The sequence below is a fragment of the Lemur catta genome, chromosome 8 (genome assembly GCF_020740605.2).
Source record: "Lemur catta isolate mLemCat1 chromosome 8, mLemCat1.pri, whole genome shotgun sequence".
NCBI lineage: Eukaryota > Metazoa > Chordata > Mammalia > Primates > Lemuridae > Lemur > Lemur catta.
This window is the reverse complement of record NC_059135.1, coordinates 52,175,080-52,192,696: the sequence shown is the minus strand read 5'-3', so window position 1 is coordinate 52,192,696 and position 17,617 is coordinate 52,175,080. Positions and strand designations below refer to the sequence as shown.

The 17,617-nt window shown below is 35.2% G+C and overlaps 1 protein-coding gene across 1 annotated transcript in view; it reads right to left on the bottom strand.

Annotated features, from left to right (window-relative positions):
* Positions 1-2,593: 2,593 nt before the first annotated feature.
* The window catches only part of GPR155 (G protein-coupled receptor 155), a 40,892-nt gene continuing 25,868 nt past the window's right edge, over positions 2,594-17,617 (bottom strand). The window contains exons 11-16 of the mRNA XM_045558939.1: positions 14,142-14,246; positions 11,866-12,002; positions 10,565-10,660; positions 8,211-8,275; positions 6,859-6,996; positions 2,594-3,708 (exon numbers count right to left, since the gene is read on the bottom strand). Coding sequence (XP_045414895.1) covers positions 3,408-3,708; positions 6,859-6,996; positions 8,211-8,275; positions 10,565-10,660; positions 11,866-12,002; positions 14,142-14,246 — 842 coding nt within the window. The 3' untranslated portion in view covers positions 2,594-3,407. The remainder of the gene's footprint in view (positions 3,709-6,858; positions 6,997-8,210; positions 8,276-10,564; positions 10,661-11,865; positions 12,003-14,141; positions 14,247-17,617) is intronic.

Genomic DNA, 17,617 nt, shown 5'->3' with positions numbered 1-17,617 from the left:
TATACCTTCTACTTGCACCATTCATTCTATGTGCTTCCTTTTATACATAATAAGCAGTACTTTACATCCGTTAGAATTTTGCTGAGACATGACTTCCTCGGAGAAGTTTTCCCCACGCCGCAAGGTCAGGTTTCTCTTACCATACTCTTGGAGACACATGGGATTCTGATCACAAGTTGATTATGTGTTTAACACAGTAGAATAGAAACTCTGTGAAGACTGGAATCATGTTTGTTCTCACTGTTGTGTGCTCAGTGTTCAGTATTAATCATCAACCAAAAATTTTGCCCTAGAAATAACTGTGCAGCCCAGAATTTTGGAAAGTTAGTTCCTTCCTGTAAAATTTGCCAAAAACAGGTCTACAGAGTGAATGTTTTCTCTTTTTAAATAATTACTTCAGGCATTTAGCATACCAGTTGCAGAAATTTATAATCCCAACTTTTTTTTTTTTTTTTTTTTGAGACAGAGTCTCGCTGTGTTGCCCGGGCTAGAGTGAGTGCCATGGCGTCAGCCTAGCTCACAGCAACCTCAAACTCCTGGGCTTAAGCGATCCTACTGCCTCAGCCTCCCCAGTAACTGGGACTACAGGCATGCGTCACCATGCCTGGCTAATTTTTTCTATATATATATTTTTAGTTGGCCAGATAATTTCTTTCTATTTTTAGTAGAGACGGGGTCTCGCTCTTGCTGAGGCTGGTCTCGAACTCCTGACCTCGAGCAATCCACCCGCCTCGGCCTCCCAGAGTGCTAGGATTACAGGCGTGAGCCACCGTGCCCTATCTTATTCTAAAAATATTGAAATCTAAGCAAAAGCTAGGTATGGAATTATTCATTGAGTTAAGAAAACAATTGACTATGCTGAAGATTAGTAACAAAAAGGGTAGGCTTTAATCAAAATTGTATCAGATCTTTTCCCTAGCTGTGACCCTGAATATTAAAGGTTATGAAATGTATGAAAAGGACTTTGTCATATTGACTCATTCATAAAAAATGTTTATTGAATGCATAATTGGGCAAGGCCCTGTACACAGAATCCAGAGGGTCATGAAAGGGAAACAGTCTCAGAAAACCCATTTAAGAAAACACTGAGAACTTATAGAAAAGACCTCTATAATGGCTACTGCATTATTGTGATTACTCAGAGAAAAGATGTCGGCAATGCAAGTTAAAATAGGCATTTTATTGAGAAACTTGCCTTGTCAGTGAGAAAGTAACAGTTACAAATATTTTCATTTAATAAAATTAGCATACCCTTAATTCTAAAAATGTCTCTTAAAAGCCTTTATTATCTGAAACTGTAGACCATTCTGATCCAGAGTTTTCTTCTAGTGTCTCCCATGGAAAATGATGCCATTCATGCAAATAACAGAAGATATTATTCATAAGCAAAACAAATTTACCACTTGAGTTTGAGTTGCCTGCATGCATGTGAATTAACATCTATTACTATAACAATAAGTCTTCTGGTGCAGCATTGAGGCCTTAGGCTTACTCCTGAGCATTCAGAGAGTCATAATGTAGTTATATTAAAAAAAGAAAGTTCTACAGCAAGACAGTTTTGCTAGAAACATCCCCTTTCCATAATCATAAATTAAAATTGGTATAGGTAAATACTATACTAAAGTATAGTTTACTTGTTAAATACACTAGGCTTCCATGCAGGTTTTTTAAAAATTATATATTTGTTGCATTAAAAGGACAATGACACTAACCTTATAAATTATTTTCCAAAATGACTTTAGTATATGAGACACTAAAAGTATGAAATAATTAATAAATATTTGAAACATGTTTTAAATAAGTTAAACCAGCACTGACACCTGATAAGTAGATATTCAAAGGTCATATGACTAGATCTCTTTAATTTACTGAAGATAAAGCTTATCTGAGATCTGAACGTTTGTGTCCCCCCAGAATTCATATATTGAAACCTAATCCCCAATGTGATGGTATTAGGAGGTGGGGCCTTTGGGGGGTGATTAGGTCATGAGGGTGGAGCCCTCATGAATGAGATTAATGTCCTCATGAGGGGTTGAAGAGACCAGAGTTCTTCCTTTCTACCATGTGAGAACACAGAAAGAAAGTACCATCTATGAGCCAGAAAACTAAATCTGCTGTGCTCTGATCTTGGACTTCCCAGCCTCCAGAACTATGAGAAATAAGTTTTTGTTGTTTATAAGCTATCCAGTTTATGGCATTTTGTTATGGCAGCCTGAACGGACTAAGGAAGAGGGCAACATTTAGTAATTTTAAACTTTATAGTTTTCTCTCTTTTTTTAATTTTAGGGAATAAAGTAGAAAGATTATTCTGTACTATGATGCTTTGTGCAAATACCAGAAATGATACATCATATGGCAACAATTTTGTTGATAAAATTTAAATGAATTTTCTAAAATTATTATTTATAATACAAAAGTTAAAGATCAGACTATCCTTTTGTTGAAAGATTGTGGAGATGATATTTATGGAGGTTCTTATTCCCTTCCAAATGACACAGATTAGTACTTGGATAGAAAAGCAAGAAAAGACAAGCCTTAAAAAATAGTGCTTTTAGTTTTTAAATGAATACTATTTGTCAAGGAAATGGAAAAAATAAAAATAGTAAGAACCTTTTATTAGAATCATTAAAATTCTTTCTTAGGAGGTAATATGAATAAATATAAAGTTGTCATAATTTAAGGTCCATTTCCTGTGAGCAATACACCTACAAAATCTGTCAATTTAAAGGAATAGTTACTAGGATGTTGATATTTGAAATTATAGCAAACAGTTTCAGAAAGCAATGATTTTACAGTGTTGGCACATTAGTATTATTTATAGTACAGAAAACCCTCCCTAAGTGCTGGTTCCACAGCCATAGATTGAACCAACTGCAGATCAAAATGCTAGGCCTACAATGGCTGCATATGTAGTGAACATGTATAGACTTTTTCCCTTGTCTTTATTCCCTATACCATACAGTATAACAACTATTTGCATATCATTTACATTGTATTAGGCATTATAAGTAATCTAGAAATTATTTAAAGTATACGGGAGGATGTGAGTAGGTTATACGCAAATACTTCACCATTTTATAAAAGGGACTTGAGCATTCTCAGATTTTGGTAGCTGCAGGAGTACTGGAACCATTCCCCTGTGGATACTGAGGAATGACTGTAATTATTATATTCATTATCAGAACTTATAAATTTTGCTTTGGTTTTCTTTTTCCTAAGTCAGTTCCCTATATGTTTTAGTTACACATAAAATCATAGACCTTTAGCATGGGTTAGGAAAGCATCTTGTCAAATTTTACAGAAAAGGCAACTGAGGCTCAGGTATAACTTGCCCAAGGTCACATAGCTAAAAAGTAATAGATCTGGGGCTAGAATATGATTCCATATGGGGTTCTCCCTGTCATAATTTAGGTCTTAGGGGAAAGTGAGGATAGGGATGAATGCTCAATTTCTTTATATCTTTCTTGTTGGGGGTTGCTTGTATTAATAGCAGTAGGACTCTGTTCAGGACTCTTTTGAAGAAATCTGTAAAATAAGTACTCATCTCGAAATTCATATTCGTTGGTAATATGTTGGATGACTCCCCCTTGCACCAGTCTATCTCCGTATATCACAGCTTCACCACGGTCAGAGGCAAGGCCGACTTCAATTAGCCAGTTCACCAGGTCGCAGCCACAGAAGGTCCCGGCAGAAGTCTTTGCACCACACCTGTATGTCAAAGGAATGATTCACCCATATGTTCTGTAAATCTCATATCAGCACTGCATGATAAAGGACAAGCAAGAAAAAATAGAAGGAAACAAGGAGACAGCATGATAGTTAAAAGCATGGCAGGAATGAAACCGTTCTGAATACAAAGGGTTTGTTAACTCGCCTGACCTTTGAAGGATCTATTGGAGAAAAATATGCCAATAATGCTTGTGAAAGCAGAAATTCTTAAATAATAACAAAAAAAGACATAGGTAAAGTAAATGCATTTACAAAGAAATATTCTTTTTATAGTAGCATGGCCTTTTATGATCAGATCCATCCTGAAGACAGCTGAATATTATATAACTTATTATACTTAGTTACACTGAGTAATTTAACTGTCTTGGGAACATTAAATATTTTTCACAAGCTCTTAAGAAGTGATTATTTTCACGAAACTACTCAAATCAACATGATTTTCAGCTCTATATACATCATGTATACATATGCACTGTGTGCATCATAGTGTCCACAAGTAGCCTTTCTTCTTGCCCTCAGTAGCCAAGACAATCATCCTGATATGTTTGTCAGGAATTTGCTTCATTAGGAAGCAAGGAAGGAATATGTGAACTCTTGTCTTGCTACAAATCTATTATAAGATTTTAAAAATGTACTTTGATTATGAATCTACTTCTTGATTATTTAAAATCTGTCTTCCTAATGCAAATGTGGGGTGCCTTAAGTAAAAGCAAATGAACAAGGGAAAGAGAGATGAAAAAACCAATTACATGAATTTTGTACATTTTCATACAAAAATGCAATCGACAGCATGAATCTGTCCACAAGTATCAGTGAAGCTATAAAACCTAAAGTCCTTGATGATAGGAAACAGTGGATGAAAATCAAGACGAAATGAGAAACAGATGATAAAAATTTAAAAACATTTAACCATAAATGAATATACATGAGAGTTTCATATAAAAATTACAAAAAAGGTTAATATACATGAAAAATTTTCTCAAGTACATAAAATCACAATATTTTAACATCAGTATTTCATTTAGTGATATCTGAATTTATGCCTTGCAACTACAAATATCACTTTCAACAAAAGCCTGAATTTTACAGCCTGTGTCTGAGCCTCTTCCTGCTTGTTGATTTTTGATTTATAGCCTAACACCTTCTAGCCCAGACACCAACTGAATGTTTGTTTCCTAATTACTGCAATCAGGCAGCTATAACAACAGCCCATGGAGCTGCACAGAATGGCAGAGAATGTGACACTGTACAGGCTGCAGAACCTGCAAAGGAAGAGGGAACAGGCCAGCACACTCCCAGCATGCTCCCAGCAGGTGCCCATTCAGCCATCTGGGACCAAGGCAGTGTGGCAGCCCTGCAAACAGCAAGAGCTATGCTCTCTGACGGCAATCACGATGGGCCTGACAGAACTAACATGGAGTTTTCTTTTTAAATTATTTATTTATTTATTTATTATTATTATTTTTGAGACAGGGTTTCACTCTGTTGCCCAGGCTAGAGTACAGTGGCATCATCATAAGCTCACTGCAACCTCCAACTCCTGGGCTCAAATGATCCTCCTGCCTCAACCTCCCAAGTTGCTAGGAATATAGGTGTGTGCCACCACACCCAGCTAATTTTTCTATTGTTTTGTAGAGACGGGGTCTTGCTTTGTTGCTCAGGTTGGTCTCAAACTCCTGGCCTCAAGCAATCCTCCCATCTGGGCCTCCCAAAGTGCTAGGACTATAGGCATAAGCCTGTAATTTTTAATTTTAAAAAGCAGTTTCAAATTGTTGAAACTATCCATAGTACTTTGAAATAATTGTGCTCAGTCCTTTAAGGGTGAAAAAACTAACTTTTCTTCATATTTTACTATTGCCAGGCGGTGGGCTAGGCCAATCACAGACATTCTGTCATCTAATTCAAACAACCCTGAGAGTCAGATATTTTAAAGAGTAGGAAAACTAAAGTTTAAAGAATGAACTTGCCCAGTGTCACGAAGCTAGTAAGTGTAGTTCAGGATTTAAGTTCTAGTATTAGTCCTCACCCAATGAGTCCCCCTCCACTGTCAATTCCAGGTTGCTTTCTGATTATAATGACATATTAATACATGTTGAATACATTAGCATAACATATGAAAATAAATCATCCTCAATAGTGACTTTCATACAATTTCAAATTTTCAGTTATAGCCATAAAAATATTAGGTTATTTGTTTTGTTTTATTTTCTCCTTTATGACTACCAAAAACATGTGCACTGTAACATTTGTTTATTCAAAGTTCATCATTTCCTGCTGCATACTTCCTACCTTGGGGATTAGAAGAATAAATATGTCACAGACCAAAGATTAGGGCTTGAGGTGAAATATAAGCATCAAAATTAAGAGGCAGAAATTTCATTTTCTTGACAACAGTATTAGTAATATGAAATAACATGCCACCAGGAGATGGGAAGATAACATCCCTTCTAAATCCAATGTATCTCAAAGTTTTATGAGAGACACTAATGGCCAACTGGAAATGAATGTTAATATTCTGTGACATTTTGGTTCATTCTAAACTAAAGTTTTCACATTTTATGTGGAAATCAGAAGTTATATGACATTAAAAAAATATTAATGTCAAAGCGATATGGCTCTTTCATATATCATTTTTAAACTATAAACTGACCCATAACATTTTTTTTTTTTTTTTTGAGACAGAGTCTCACTCTGTTGCCCAGGCTAGAGTGCTGTGGTGTCAGCCTAGCTCACAGCAACCTCAAACTCCTGGGCTCAAGCAATCCTACTGCCTCAGCCTCCCGAGTAGCTGGGACTACAGGCATGTGCCACCGTGCCTGGCTAACTTTTTCTATATATTTTTAGTTGTCCGGCTAATTTCTTTGTATTTTTAGTAGAGACAGGGTCTCACTCTTGCTCAGGCTGGTCTCGAACTCCTGACCTCGAGCAATCCACCCGCCTTGGCCTCCCAGAGTGCTAGGATTACAGGCGTGAGCCACCGCGCCCAGCCATGACCCATAACTTTTAACTTTTACATGTTGTTATTAAAAATAATCATGTAGTGAGTCACAGTCACATATTTAGCCTATTACAATCCAAAATTAATCATATAAAACAATTATCTGGAACCTGTACTGGCAGTTTGCTTACCTTCTTTCCTTGACAATGTTTCGGATACAGAGGTCACGATGATAATGCACAAACTGTTGACAGGTCATTTTTATTTCCTCAGAAACAGGAGAATCCCTTTTTTCTGCTGTTTCTTTATTGTTCCATAGGAACTCAAGTCTGAAAACCAAAATTTAAGGAGGCCATTTTTAAGAAAAGAAAAACTCTGAGAGAGAGCCCTTCCTGCCTTAGCACCCCATCAAAATGGCTGTTCCAATGCTGTCATTCACCAGAGCTGTCATCTTTGTTCCCAGACATCATTAGTCTCTGAAGCAAAAACACATTCTGCATTCAGTTTCCTATTGAAAGAAGGCTGGAGTGGGGAACCTAATCATTATTTATAAACCCTCTGGACATGTTTGACCCATTTCAGTTTCTACGAATAAATGTTCCTTATTCTACATCCCACTGTTTGGAAATGCAAAGATAAATTAGAGATCAAGTATTTTATTTAATCATTTTTCTATTTCAATACCACAAAGACAAATACCAGGGTCTGGAGTACAGAACAATTTTGTTTCTGCCAGCCCAGGCAATAGAACTGTTGACTGTTTCACCTGATCAACATTATGAAGCTGATAACTGAGTTCAGTGACTTTCTTGTTATGTTTTTCTTCATTCATGAGATGATTATTATCCTAGCAACTGTATCTTGATGATGATGATGGAGAAGAAGAAGAAGAAGAATTAAGAACAGTTACCATTTACTGGGTGCTTTTCACAGAGCTGGCAGGATAAATTTCATTAGCACTTCTAGTTTCTACTAATTTTGACTTTGAAAACAAATGAAGAGGTACAAGGATTTGCCCCCCTGCTTTTTCCTCCTACCCCCAAGTTGGAGTATGCCACTTGTTATTTTTCATAGAGAAATCCTTGATCTTCATTCAAAGAAACGCTTCACTAAGCTAATAAAAACCCAAAAATTTAGAGAGAAAACTTGAGTTTTCTATAAGTTACCAGTTTGATAGAAAGAGGAATTGTGTTTCAAAGGAGAAAGACAATCAAATATAGACCTTTGGGGGCACACCATCTACTATTTCCATTTCTAAAGACATTTTCAAGTTTCATTTAACTTTATATAGTTAATGGCATAGATAGAAGTCAGTATGTCCATCAATTCTTGTTTAAATGCAAATTACAATGCTGAATTTATAATAGTTCTTCTCATATTTCTCTGCAATTATTTACAACAAATATGTGAATCAACAGATAACCTCTGTGTGGCACTTAGTGGTCTCCTAGCAGTAACTAAAGGTTTAGAAATATTAGTATTTTAATAGAATGGCTTTTTCATCACCTTTACAGATACAGATTTATTTCAAAACTAAATTTACCTTCTTTTGAAAGGCAGGATGATTAAATGTTTATCTAATCCAAAGATTCCAAAGGAAATAAATCCCTAGGGAAGAAAACAAAGTTATTTTTTCTGAATTCAACAATAAAATTTTAAGATAGAGAAATTAAGGAAGCCACCAAATGTAGTGTTTGAGGGAGCAAACCTATAGCGATGAAGAACACACAAAGCAGGCCTCTGAAGTGCAGTGCCTGGGGGCACATGTGACACTTTGCTGCCTCTTCCCAATCATTGTGTCCTACTAATTATGATGGGTGATACAAACCAGTGCTGAGCAGCCACATTCACACGACAGCTTCCTGAAGAAAAATGAAAACATTTAAGGGCTATATGTCTTTATTTCTCCCTTCATTGTGCTTAACTATTTATTATTTTGCTGTTAAAACTTCATAAATTATGTAACAAGTGCTTCAGTATCTAATTATAATGCAGTAACTGAACAGAATTTAAAGTGAAAGTGGCTAGTGGTTAGGGGAATGATTTGAAGGATTTGCCAGTGATGAGGCAAGCTGGTACCAGATATCAGCCACAGATCAGGACAGTTTAGGACTGTTTGGGGAGGTTGGCAGCGGCCATTTGTCAGGCACACTAGGATAATGATCTGAGTGCAAGTTGGTGGAGGTAGAATGGAAAATGCAGTATGTTGTATGAAAGACCTAGCTTTCTTCACCCCAAGACTATAAACAACTAGAAGGGAATGATCTTACCACAACATCTCCCCAAGAGGAAAATGGGATGGGAGTGGGGTTTAGGTCTCTTTTGCTCCTTTGAACCACTTCAGCCATAAGTTGTGTGGGCAGCATTTTAAATGGAACATTCCTGGCTAGTGTTTATGACATAGCCCTGTGGAATGAAGCTTTCTCAGTCCCAGTTCTGGGATGGCTCAGGTTGGAGTGGGCTTTCTGAGTGCAAAATGCCAAGTGAGGCTATGATTTTTCAACATAATATTTTTTAGTTCTTAGATAAAAAATCAGATCTTAAACAGTGCCACAAAGTGAGATGAGTATCAAAGTAGCTGTTGGGATGCTCATGTCTGTAATAAACTAAGGTCACTTGTCTCTTTAGATATAGCTATTTTTGCTCCTACAATAATGGCCCCCCAAAACTGGAAATATTTCAAGAAATTAATGTTAGGAAAAAACTTGCAGGAGCATCTAATGACAAATGTTAACTCATATGGCAAATTATTTTAGATTTAATAGGAAAACTCAGTGATTTCAAACACGGTATTTTTTTGACCTGTTGCTCAATCTGTTGACCAATATTCTCTAATTAAAAAGTACGGAGTTGAAGAAAAGATCAAATTTTGAAATTTTCACATAAAAATATATTCCCAATATATAAAATGTCATTTATCCTTAAAGTTCCATTTTAATAGTGACATAAACTTAGACAATAGCATCCATCATATTACTTCCTCAAGGAATTTTAGTGGTTTTTTTGGTTTGGTTTGGTTTTTGAGACAGAGTCTCACTCTGTCGCCCCAGGTAGAGTACAGTGGCATAATTATAGCTCACAGCAACCTCGAACTCCTGGGCTCAAGCAATCCTCCTGCCTCAGCCTCCACAGTAACTGGGACTACAGGTATATTACCACTGCCAGCTAATTTTTTCTATTTTTGGTACAGACAGGTTTCACTCTTGCTCAGGCTCATCTTGAACTCCTGACCTCAAGCAATCGATCCTCCTGCCTCAGGCTTCCAGAGTGCTAGGATTATAGGCATAAGCCACTGCACCCAGCTAGAATTTTAGTTTTCTAATTTCACTTTGCAGGTATTTTTGTGATGTTTAAATGAAATAATGAATGTAATTCTTAACCATGGTTGGCACATAGTAGATGCTCAAGGAATGGTAACTGTTATTCCTAGCCAAAATTTATTTTTACACCACATGATTTTTTTTAAAGATTTACATACCTATTGTTCAAGAAACATCAAAATGTAAATGAAATGATGTTTATCAAATTAAAGGCTGGGGAAAGTAAGTTATTTTCTCAAAGTAACTTATTAAGATCAAAACAAAGTAGAAAAAGGACTTAGGACATCTTGTCCCTGCTTAAATTATCATTCTTTAGCTCAGAACCAAAGCAAAGAACTATTTGGTATTTCTGATTGAAACACTCAGTGCATATTCTGATGACTTTAACCAAAGTAATAATTCATCTCTACTAGGAGACAGGCAGCAGCTGTCAGCTGTCATGCACACTAGCAGCTGGCAAACAAACTAAGCCCTTTTGATTTAAAAGAAAACAACATCCGTACCAGCCCTCCCCCCCAACACCAATCAACCCATCTAGTAAAACAAAAACCACTCAAAGTTCTCAGTAAATAAATACCTGGCCAAAGTTAAACACGGCACAGAAAAACTGTAACTCAACATATAGTCTTCCAGGCTCTTGGTTGAATAGCCACCATAAACAACTGGAAAGATTCTGTAAAGGAAGGAGAGAAGAGTACTTTAAAATGAAGCAAGCTGATCATTTATTTCCATCCAGAGCACAGTACAATTACTTATCTACTTAATAATTAGGGGGGGGGGAAAGACTAAAGGGAAAAACACCTAGAGAATATAGAGGCTTTGTCTTTCCAACAAGAGGTTTCAACCTCTCCTCCTGACAGATGTCATTCAAACACCATCTATTCTGATCAGATTTGAAGAAAGAAGACATAAGCCATAATACAGAAGCTTACATAATATATCAGGACTGCAGACTAGCCTGAGACAGGGCTGATTTTAAAATTAGTTCTACACAATGAAAACAATTACATCACTAAGCAGCAATTTTTGGCAGCATTTCTTATTTTTTGATTTTTGTTCTTAAAACAGCATTTAAAGTGATGCTGGCTGAAATCATACTATGTAACGAGCATCCCAATGTGAAAGGGTTCCTTCACAGGTTATATGGTCCATCTCTTACCTCTGACAAGTTACACTTGAATCATCTCAAAGAATTATAAAATAATAGCTGATAATTCACGAGAGGACATTTAGTAATCAAAGAAATGCATGCATTTAAAGAATAAGGTTCTGTATTTCACTTATAAAATTATCAAATTAAAGTAATGGTTATGAACACTATGTAGCAACTTGTTTGACAAGGGACAAAAGCAGGATATAAATCTGTATGTATGAACAGATAGAACTATGAAAAATGTATTAAAAAATTAGAAGGCAGTAGTATGATGGATATTTTTCTTTTCTCTATTTTGTATCTACTATATGAAGTGGTTATGTTCTTTTCATAATATTATTTAAAAAATTTATTTATCTAAGGAACATCTTCTGAGAGATACTGTATACATTTATCCACTTTGGTCAGTCAAGTACATTAGGAACAAGTGGCCCTGTACACATCATTGAGATATCTGTCTTTACCAAATTCTAGGTTCAGAGCTAGAATAAATAAGTGATTCTAAGCAGAATAAGCCATTGGAGCACTTGGGCAACAGGGTAATGTGAATAATTCATTCTTTTCTCCCACCCCCACCTGCAAACATTTAGCTCAAGATTAGGATTGAGATGACCTAGCTGCCCCACTCCCGGAAAGCAGCAACTAAGTTTCTCCCTGATGACTGAATTGCAACCTTTGCCAAACATTTAAAGAAGTAGCCACAAAAGGAAACCAGAAATACTTACAGCAAACAGGCCAATAATGAGAAGTAAACACAGTAACACATGTCGAGTTAGTTGCTGGTCTCCACTCTGTAGATACTGTTGTTCTTCCTGCACTAATATGCAGCTCTGGGAGTTACAGCGACTCACACAATGATCATCTATAACACAGTAAACACAACAATTTGTAATCAGAGCTTTTTATTTGAATGCATTTTCAATTTGTAATGACTTCCTAAGAGAAACAACAAAAAAGCACATTCAGCTAAGAATCAGTATATTATCTTAGATGAAATAAGAGAAAAACTCTTTCATGTTGTTTCAGGAGAATTCTAGTTGTAGAGTGTTTTATTTGAAAAAACACAAGTAGTATGCAAAAGTTCCCTTTTATACTATTCAACAATGTTTTATTTATGTGTGTGTACATACATAATCATATAATTTTATTAATATAGTTAATGTATATAATTATATATTAATTTGGCCTTTATTTAATATATATATAATTTAATATATAATATAAATATATATTTAATATATATATTTAATTTTATATATATTAAATAAAGGCCAAATTAATAACTCAAGTTTCACCACTGATGAATCTACCTATTAGTCATGTATACTCTACTTTGGCTGTTAAACAAATTAAATATTATCTATTGCCTTTCATTAAAGAGTTTAAAATTTGCCTTAGAAAAGACCTTTAAGGAACCAAGTAAATATACACTATGTTTTGTTCGCATATGGACCCAGACTCAAATCGCAAGCATGACTCCTCTCCAGCCTAGGATAGAGGTGAGAGATCTTTCACAAGAGACCTTTGCTTTTCTACCTCAGCTACACTTTATATATAGTAGCAAAAGTAAAGAAAAACATTCTTACAAAATAGATGCCTAGTCTAACATACAGTCTTATAAAAGTAAATGATTAAAAACCACAATTCTATAGCTCTTACCCTCAAGTTAAAAGTAAAAATTTGTCTTTTCTGAAGGCACTTTTCGAAAAGGACACATACACTCATTAAACATGGCCTAGCATAATGGTTGATGGCACAGGGGAAAGTTCATAATGTTGCTAAGTAAAAAGAAAGTAGGCTCCTAAACTGTCTCTATAGTATGATCCTATTTTAATAAAAATTTTTGTATATATCTATGTGTAGAAAAATTCTAGAAGTATATATGTATATAATAAGCCTGGTTTTAAAATATTATGTACAGATAATATAAAAATGGATAAAAATAAATTTTATTATCTTTCATTTACCTTTTTCACACACTGTTGCCATTCAGCAATCTAAATGCAATATTTATTTTGCCTTTAGGGGGAATAAATTATATTGTTAACTCTAAAAATTCTCATTTGCCTATGGTTTAATTTCCTTTAGACATTAATTCATTTCATTTAGGAATGATGCTAAATTATATGACTAGATGAAGTCCCTACATGATGGCTCTCATTGTATATAACTTTTGCAAAATATAATCAGAAAACCCAAGAAGCCCTTATAATTTAAAAGCATTTTTACTGCCCTTGCAAAAAAGAAAAAAGAAAAAAAAGCATTTTCAAGAATCAACATTATTAATGAAGAAAATGACAGGTAAGCAAAATGTAAGGAGATTTTGGGAGAAAAAAATAGTTGCTGAATCTGATTACATGTTGAATTTGTCAAGGGTCCTTGCTATTAGGTATATTGTATAGTGAGAAAAAAAATAAGGAGGAAAACCTTGGGAATTCTAAGGTACAGAAAGAAACATTAACTTGAGCAAAGAGGCACACAGATAAAAACTGAAAGACAGTTTAACTGAATGTCAGAAAGGGTTTCCTATTTAAAAAGTCAGTGAATGCTGGACATCTGATATATTTTCACCCCTTTCTGTGGAAACATGAATTCTGCTATCATTAAAGATTCATTCCTAGCTATCAGCAGCTAAATATAAACTCCATATGGACAACAACTACTACTGCTACTGCCATATTTAATGAGTATTTATGCATTAGGACAAACTTTTTGGATTTATCACTTGGGTTAGACTTATTGGATAATTTGTGTGTGTGTGTGTGTGTGTGTGTGTGTGTGTGTGTATGTATAATACTACCTATTACTACTTTATGAGAAATTTTCTTAAATGAGTATTTATGTACAATTATCCTATTAGCACTTTTCCCCATCTTATTTGAGAATCCATATTCTCAGTGTTTGTAGCTTCTATAAAAATTCTATGTAGCGTTCCTTTGAGGCATAAGGGTAAGAAATCTTCTATTCCTTAAGCCTATCCTCATAGCTGAGAGGCACTTACTTTTCTCAAAAGAAGGAGTCACAGACCCACGGGTGCTTGTGTTTGCTACTGGCTCTGTCGGTGGGCAGCGTAATTCACCATTTCCCATGGAGCAGGAGCAGCAACCTTTATAGATAAAATAATATTGAGGATAGAGCCCAATAACAAGAGAAATGGACAAGTCCAAAAGATGCCAAACAAAACAAAACCAACTCACACACACTTCCCAAGTAGCCTCAGTGAAAATGTTTTTACATGATATCTATCAAAAGGTATTAAAATGTGCTTATGCAGAAGCTAACATGTAAAGAGTGCCAGACAAATGATCAGCTCCTTTATGTATTATCTCCTTATATGAGGCAGGGAAAAATGTTTTCATCCATGCTGTTTTATTAGTTTCCACTGTACTTTGGGAACTAAGAATTCAAACACTTTCCTAAAATACAGCTTTTATTTCATCACTCTTCAAAAACATGCACTAATTCAAACTCCTTGGCCTGAATGTGAAAGCTCTTTATGACTTGGACTCGCTCTCCCTTATCCAACCACCCCTACTTTTTAACAAAAAATCTTCCTTTATTTCAGGACAATTCTTTAGGGTCCTCCACAAATCCCATGTTTACTTGGGTCTCTAGGCCTAGGCTGACAAACATGGAATTCCCACTTTTGTTAATTCATCTAAATCCTCTTTTCTTTTGAGTTCAGCTCAAAACTCACTTCTTCATATTCAATGCAATCCTTAACAAAATACCAATAATATCTTTCACAGAAACAGAAAAATCAATCCTAAAATTCACATGGACCCACAAAAGACCCAGAATAGCCAAAGCAATCTTGAGGGGGAATAAAAAGCTAAAGGCATCACACTATCTGACTTTCAAATATACTACAAAGCTACAGTCACCAAAACTGCATGGTATTGGCATAAAAACAGACATACAGAACAATGGAACAGAATTGAAAGCCCAGGAATAAATCTATGCATCTATAGCCAACTGATTTTTGACAAAGGTGCCAAAAACACACACTGGTGAAAGGACAGTCTCTTCAATAAATGGTGCTAGGAAAACTGGATATCTACATGTACTTGAATGAAACTGGACTCTTATCTTTCACCATATACAAAAATCAATGCAAAATGGATTAAAGACTTAAATATAAGACCTGAAACTATGAAACCACTAAAAGAAAGCATAGGGGAAATATTTCATGATATTGGACTAGGCAAGGATTTTTTGGATAATACCTCAAAAGCACAGGCAACAAAAACAAAAGTAGACAAATGGAATTACACCAAACTAAAAAGCTTCTACATTGCAAAGGAAACAATCAACTGAATGAAGAGACAACCTATAGAATGAGAGAAAATATATGCAATCAATACATCTGACAAGGAGTTAATATCCAAAATATATAAGGAACTTAAGTAACTAAACAGCAAAAAACCAAATAACCCAATTAAAAAGGGGCAAATGACCTTAATAGACATTTCTCAAAAGACGACATACAGAAGGCCAACAGGGATATGGAAAAATGCCCAACATTACTAATTATCAGGGAAATACAAACCAAAACCACAATGAGATATCACCTCATACTTGTAAGAATGACTGCTATCAAAAAGACAAAAGATAACAAGTGTTAGTGAGGATTTGGAAAAGAGGGAACCTTTACACACTGTTGGTGGGAATGTAAAATAGTATAGACATTATGAAATACAGTATGCTTCTCAAAAAATTAAAAATAGAACTATCATATAATCTAGCAGTCCCACTATGGGGTATATACCAAAAGGAAATGAAATCAATATGTCAAAGAGATATCTGCACTCTCATGTTTACTGCAAAACTATTCACAATAGCCAAGATATAAAATCAACCTAAGTGTTCATCAACAGATGAATGGATAAAGAAAAGTAGCATATATACACAGTGTAATACTATTCAGCCATAAAAAGAATGAAATCTATTTGTAATAACATAGATGAACCTGGAGGACATTATGTTAAGTAAAATAAGCCAGACATAAGACAAATACTGCATGTTCTCACTCATAGGCAGATCTAAAAAAGTTGACTTCAGAGAAGTAGTGGATGGACAGTGGTTACCAGAGACTGGAGACAGGGGGCCATGAGGGGAATGGTCAGTGGGTACAAAGTTACATTAGAATAAGTTCTGGTGTTTGCATGCACAGAAGGGAACTATAATCAACAATGAGATATTGTGTATCTCAAAATAGCTAGAAGAAAGGATTTTGAATTTCTTATCACAAAGGAATGATAAATGTCTGAGGTGATGGATATGCTAATTATCCTGATTTGATCATGATATAATGTATACCTATATCAAAATATCACATTGTATCCCATAAATATGTACAATTATTATGTATCAATTAAAAATAAAATTCTTATAAAAATAAACGTCCAATTTTCTGTTCTTTAAACCCTCACTTCTTTCCTCCTACTAGTCTATAAGATGCAGTAAAACAATTACATACTTTTGTCTTTTCAACTATATACTGCTCTTGCTGGTTTACAGGTAGATTGGTTTATAGAAGTCCCACTGACATATCTCTACAGAGCTATAATTTTTCCTCTATATAGTCAGAGAACTGCATGCAGTGTCCTTTAAAACATCTCACACATATATAGACATGGTGCTCTTTGACATGAATTATAATAGAATATTAGCTTTTGTGATAAACTATTAAAATTTAATATGCTAGAAAAATGAATAATTCTTAGGCTGTGAGCCTTTCATTGATAATGTGCTTAAATTCTTCAGTGATGTTCTTAAAACCAAAAAGATTTCCAAGTATAAAAAGTATGATCTATAATAAAGCTATTAAATGTCTTTCTAAATTTACTACAAAGATGCCATCTCAAGGTTAAAATAGAACCACAGAATAATAGAAAATAAAGAGATTATCTGGCCCAGCCCTCTTATGTTCAGAAACTTGAAAGTTTAAATCAGCTAAGATGAAATTGTTAAGAAAACATATAAGGGCCAGGCGCAGTGGCTCATGCCTATAATCCCAGCACTTTGGGAGACCAAGGCAGGAGGATCACTTGAGGCCAGGAGTTTGAGACCAGCCTGAGCAAGGGCCAAGACCCTGTCTCTACAAAAGAAATAGAAAAATTAGCCAGGTATGATGGCGAGTGCCTGTAGTCCCAGTTACCTGGGAGGCTGAGGGAGGAGAACTGCTTGAACCCAGGAGTTTGAGGTTGCAGTGAGCGGTTATAATGCCACTGCACTCTACCCAGGGTGACAGAGTGAGACCCTGTCTCCAAAAAACCCCCGAAAAAAACAAAAAACCATACTATATTATATTGTTGATGGAAAAATATACATATTATGAAAGTATAATAAAACTTTGCTCTGGAATGATACAGTCCAAATTCATAATAGTGCTTACCTCTAGGGTTAGCAGGAATGGAGGAGGGTACAAAGATTTCAACTTTACTGGTAATTTTTATTTCTTTTAAAAAGGAGAAA